General features: G+C 44.9%; 1 protein-coding gene across 1 annotated transcript in view; it reads right to left on the reverse strand.

Moving 5' to 3' along the window:
* The window catches only part of SIL1 (SIL1 nucleotide exchange factor), a 233,021-nt gene extending 227,516 nt beyond the window's left edge, over nt 1–5,505 (reverse strand). Inside the window, exon 1 of the mRNA XM_054037890.1 lies at nt 5,384–5,505. Within this exon, the coding sequence (XP_053893865.1) occupies nt 5,384–5,505 (122 nt within the window). The remainder of the gene's footprint in view (nt 1–5,383) is intronic.
* Between the last annotated feature and the right edge of the window lie 495 nt (nt 5,506–6,000).

The raw sequence follows: 6,000 nt of genomic DNA on the forward strand, positions 1-6,000 counted from the left end.
GGGGTGGGTGGGTGTGTCTGTGTCTGTCTCCCAACCCACTTTGGGGTCCCGACCACAGTCTGAGAATCAGTGAGATAACTAATTTGAGTTAGTTATCTTGGAATTTAAAAAACAAAACAAAAAACAAACAAACAAACAACCCTTTTTCCCCAGTGAAGAGACAGTCAGAGCTTTCTGTTTATTGCACAGGGACAGGTTTCTGATCCCATCAGCTTATAGGCAAGTGCTAGGACTTCCCCAGGCCTTTTGGTTCATTCATAATAATGTATTACATTTATTAACCCCTGCATCACTATTTTGTTAGACTGTGGTTTCCTGAGCAGTTAGGAGCTCATTCCCTACCTGAGATGGGATTATAGAATCACACAATATTAGGGCTGGAAGAGACCGCAGGAGGTCATCTAGTCCAATCCCCTGCTCAAAGCAGGGCCAACACGAACTAAATCATCCCAGCCAGTGCTTTGTCAAGCCGGACCTTAAAAATCTCTAAGGATGGAGATTCCACCACCTCCCTAGGTAACCCATTCCAGTGCTTCACCACCCTCCTAGTGAAATATTATTTCCTAATATCCACCCTAGACGTCCCAAATAGAACAATTTAAGCTAATGGTTACAAAATGTTTTATAAAAGTTACATGCCTATTTCTTAAAAACACTTTACTGAGACAATAATACATCTCAAAGTGCAATTGGGCAGCTGCGCCTACTCCTTAACAGGAAAATGCACACATACTGCTGTATTCCAGTAGGGCTATGTTCATAATGAAATCCTGATTCCAGGCTTCACAACAAACCTGAAACAGGGGGCAAAGTTTGCAAACCTCTGGTGAATCTTGGGCTGAATTTCAAGTGATAGCAAGCCTATTTAGGGTTTCCAAACAAAACCCAGTTAATTTGAGCTCAGTTTCACTTTGCCTTTTGGGGATTTTTTTGAAACAGAAGCTTTGAGAGTGAAAATTCTAATGACGCCAAAGAAGTTTACTCAAAGATTTACAAAGCAGAACTGCCTTGTTTTACATGGCTATGTCCCAGCAGAATCTGTGTTTTCTGTCATCACTCATTTCAGGTGCTAAGAATATCTTTGTGTTAATAATAAATAGCTAGCTTTATATAGCACTCCTGATCTACAGAGTGCTTGACAAATATTAACTGAAGCTGACTCATCTACTTCACAAATGGGAGTTAAGCATTATTTCCCAGATGGGGAAACTGAGTTAGAGAGAGTTTAAGTGATTTGCACACGGTCAGAGAGGAAAGTCAGTAGCGGAGCCAGGATTAGAACTCAGGAGCTCCTGGCTCTCATCCTCAAGTTCAGCCTCACAAAACCTCCACAGACCAACGTGAGACATATTGAACATGCTATCATATCTGTCCATCTTGAGCCAATCATCTTTTAAATAAGCCTCCACCTCAACTTCACTGTGACACAAAAACAGTAAGTGGGGATTGGAGGGGGTAGGGGGAAAGGATGAGGATATGCTCCTCGACAGAATGGGCAAAAAGAGGCTTGTTGAGGACGTTGTTATTGTTAAATGTAAATAAATTCAGAATTGGACTAATGAGAGAGTAGAAGATAATGTAGTAGTAGCATATCAAAAATTAATCATTGTCACCAGTCACTTCCTTATTGCAAGGGTGGAGCCATGCTTTGTACATTCAAGGGGTATGCTGGCACCTTGCCAGGAACTCACACATCACACTTAGTTTCCATAAATGGAGTAGATTTACATCCCCCTCAGCTCCAAGTGAGATGTGGTCCTGCATAGACAACAGGACCCAACATGCAACACTTACTTTTCATAGGAGAAGCTACAGAAGTCTCCACTAGATGCACCTCTATATTAAGGATGGTGCTATTTGCATTGTAGAACTCCTTGGGGCCACTTTCTGGATACCTCTGCCTTGGATGCAGTTATGCAGCCATCATGTTGGGACCGGATCAGAGCAAATGGCAGGGTCCAATACAGCCATTTTAGGGTACGATAAACAAAACGTACATTAAAAAGTCCACCTCCAACAATGCAACTGTTTCAAAGACGACATGAGCTCAGAGCAAATATGAGCTGCATGATCTTATATAGCTGAAATAAAGACTTGTAGGATCCATTGTAAAAGGCAGGTCTTGTCACCCACCTCACACTATGACCTTGTGAACACATATAAGGTTTGCCAGTATAGCTATACTGACACTAGGCTAACTCGTGTAAATGCAATTACATCAGCAAAAACAAAAAAAACAACAAAAAAGTTGGTTCCAGTTCAGCGAGCAAAATAAGTTAAACCAGGGGGAAAAGAAAAAAAAAAAAAAAAAAAAAAAAACACCTTTTGTTGGTGTAACTGTGTTTACACTAGGGCTTTTGCAACCATAGTTAAATCTAATAAAATCAATGAACAGATTGCACCCTTAACTGACAGTTACTCCTACAAAACTTTTAAGCGTAAACTTGGCCTAACAGAAAGGATGGGAGTACTGAATGTTTAATAAAGGCTTCCATTATCCAAAATGTTAGTCAAGCATTGCAGTTAAATGGGAGGATTAAAAAACAAAACAAAATCATTTTTAGTAGGCTTATAATAATAACCTCTTCCCCTCTCAACTGCTTGGCTTTCACTCTCTTGGCTCATATAATGCTACCATTTCACTAGTTCTCCAGTCAGCTAAGGGCTGGTCTGCACAAAGTAACTGAACTGTCCCAAAATAACTGAATCAGTTTTAACCCACACCATTTGTTATTTTAATTATCAGAGGAATAGCCGTGTTAATCTGAATCTGTAAAAAGCAACAGAGGGTCCTGTGGTGTCTGATGAAGTGGGCGTTCACCCATGAAAGCTTATGCTCCAATACTTCTGTTAGTCTTAGGGTACATCTACACTACAGCGGGGAGTCGATTTAAGATACGCAAATTCAGCTACGTGAATAGCGTAGCTGAATTCGACGTATTGCAGCCGACTTACCCCGTTGTGAGGACGGCGGAAAAATCGAATTCTGCCGCTTTTTGTCGGCGGCGCTTACTACCACCTCCGCTGGTGGAGTTAGAGCGCCGATTCGGGGATCGATTGTCGCGTCCCGATGGGACGCGATAAATCGATCCCCGAGAGGTCGATTTCTACCTGCCGATTCAGGCGGGTAGTATAGACCAGACCTTAAAGGTGCCACAAGACCCTCTGTTATTTTAACAGATGTTTTGTGTGTGGACACTCTTAAGAGTGCTCCTGATCTGTTTTGGTTTAGCTTAGGTCACTAAAAACTGACTGGACGCTTTTATTCTAAAATAAGAATGTCCGCACTCAGAAATAGTATCATAATAACAAAAGGTACAGACTACAAGTATTTCAGTTTTTTCAGTGCAAGTTTGAGTGTAAACAAGCCCATAAAATCTTCCAGAAGAGGACCTGGATTTCTAATGTAAAAAACAGATTAGTGGAGGAGCTCTTTTTGAAGCTGCCTTTCATTTCCAGACCTACATTATACAATACAAAAGTAGCTAAAAGGACACAAGGCCAATATTTTTTCATTGTCAGGAAAAAATTTAAAAAACACATTTTCTTACTTTCCTTACCACTACTCCTTACAACAGGTTGTAAAATCAAGAACTGCTTTATAATATATTATATTGCTTCCTTTCTTCATGTCATTTCTAACAAAACAGAAAAATTACAAAATTTAGTATAAAAATCTGTTTTTACTGTAATAAAAACTCATGGAAACATCAGTTTTAAGTTTTGCAAAATCTAAATTTGAGTCAAATTTGACTTGACAGTGTCCCTTTACACTAAAGCCATTTTAAAAAGATTAAGCTATTGGATACGAAAAATGAAAGGCATCTCTCCCTGGATATTTTCAAAGCCACAAAAAAAAAAAAGAGTCCAACATACCCAGAATTTCCATGGAAAGCAACAGTGCAAAACAACTCTATTTTATATTCTCTCTCACACAGACTGTATCCCACAAAGCTTCATAGAGTTAACAACAGAGGAAGACAAGTAGTAAGAGCTATAGGCAGGAGAGAAAAATGGTTTTCACCTAAGACATGGAATGCAAGTCAATGAAGCAGAGAGAGATGGAGCTGGAACAATTAGTGTTAAAACTCTGCGTTTGACGAAGTGGGTATTCATCCATGAAAGCTTATGCTCCAAAACGTCTGTTAGACTATAAAAAGAACAGGAGTACTTGTGGCAACTTAGAGACTAACAAATTTATTTGAGCATAAGCTTTCGTGGGCTACAGCCCACTTCTTCAGATGCATAGAATGGAACTGAAGAAGTGGGCTGTAGCCCACGAAAGCTTATGCGCAAATAAATTTGTTAGTCTCTAAGGTACCACAAGTACTCCTGTTCTTTTTGCAGATACAGACTAACACGGCTGCTACTCTGAAACCTGTTAGTCTATAAGGTGCCACAGGACTCTTTGTCGCTTTTTCCAGTGTTAAAACTGTAACCCAGCCCAGGGCACAGAGCAGAGAAGGGGTAGCGTATCACCCACCACGGTACCACTACTGCCTAGCATTGACAATTTTGGATTGACGTATTCCTGGAGGTTTCATCACATAACAACCTTTAAATTAAAGATTAATCTTTAATCCTTGAAGACTCCACAACAATCCTAGAGGGTTGGCAATTCCACTGCTGCCCCAATACACCAGGTTGCTCAAATTGCAGCCCAAGGAGTTCAACTGTGTGGCATATAGCTCCCCATTTTTAAATATAAAGGTTCCCATGGCCACATGCAGCAGGTCCCAGCCCACAACGTAGCCGGGGGGCTCAGCTCAAGGAAGAGCATCACCCATCAGGGCCCCTCACTTCTGGTGGGAGGAAAGCACAGCGAATGCACACTGGGGACTGCCAACACGAAGGGCCATGCTGTATGCCTGGCCAACTTGGTCCTGCATCACAGTAGAGTTGCCAATTTTAGTTGTACAGATTGCCTGGAGGTTTCACTCTTTAATTCCTAGACTCCAGGACAAACCTGAAGGGCTGGTAACCTTTCAGCAGTCCGCAGGGCCACACTACTTGCTGCGACCCCTCATCTGCAAGGGACAGGCGGATGGGTGCCACCACACACCCGTCACCTGCTCCCCAGGGCAGGAAAGAGGCAGAGGGGCACGAGGGCATTGCAATGGGGCAGGTGGGATGCAAGGCACGCCAGGAGCTGGGCACATTGAGGGGGATAGTAGGACGCAAGGTACACGCCGGCTGACGAGCCCGCTGGGCGCCGCCTGAGGACAGCAGATTCACGGCTGTCTGGACAAGGCAGGAAGTCCGGTGGCTCCCTGTAATCTGCCCTACGCCACACAGGCCCAGCGCCCCCTCCTGCCACAGCCCGTGAGCGGCGCCACAACCCCTCATGGAGGGGGGCTTCCCGGTCACCCCACTCGGCTCCTACCTGAGCCCCCAGCCTAGGCCTCTCACTGCGCACGCTCCACAGCCTTCGCTGATCGCGCGCACAAACACCTCCTCTCGGGCCCCGCGCACGTGACCTCGACCACCAATCAGAGATCGGCGCATTGACTCGCTGTGCTCCGCCTACCGGAGGTTTTCGCCCCGCCCCCATAAGCCTAGCCCTCGGAGACTGTGAGCCCCGCCCCTTCTATAGCTCGTGCCTGGCTGACGCTGCTTTCGTTGCCGGGCGTTCCTGGCCCGGGCTGTCCCTTATCCCTCTCCCCCACCCCCCATATCCCTGGCCCCTCCGGGGGGGTGTCCCCGGTGGATGCTGTCAGGACACGTGCCGCCAGACATGCGATTCCCTGCATGCAAGCCCGAGAGCAGCTTGCTGACCTGAGCAGGGGGCTCTCTCGCTTGGCCTGACAGATTGGGCCGATAACAGCAGCGTGTTTCTACATGTGGCCTGAAGTCGCTGTGGCTCTTTCAGGTGCTCTATGGGGCTTCACATGGTCTTGCTGGTGTAACGCCGACAAACCCTGATTGCCGCCTGGATCAAACTGGGGACCTGTGGAGCTTAGTGCATGAGCCTCTACCGCATGAACTAAAAGCCAACTGGCT

This window comes from Malaclemys terrapin, chromosome 8 (assembly GCF_027887155.1).
Source record: "Malaclemys terrapin pileata isolate rMalTer1 chromosome 8, rMalTer1.hap1, whole genome shotgun sequence".
Classification (NCBI taxonomy): domain Eukaryota; kingdom Metazoa; phylum Chordata; order Testudines; family Emydidae; genus Malaclemys; species Malaclemys terrapin.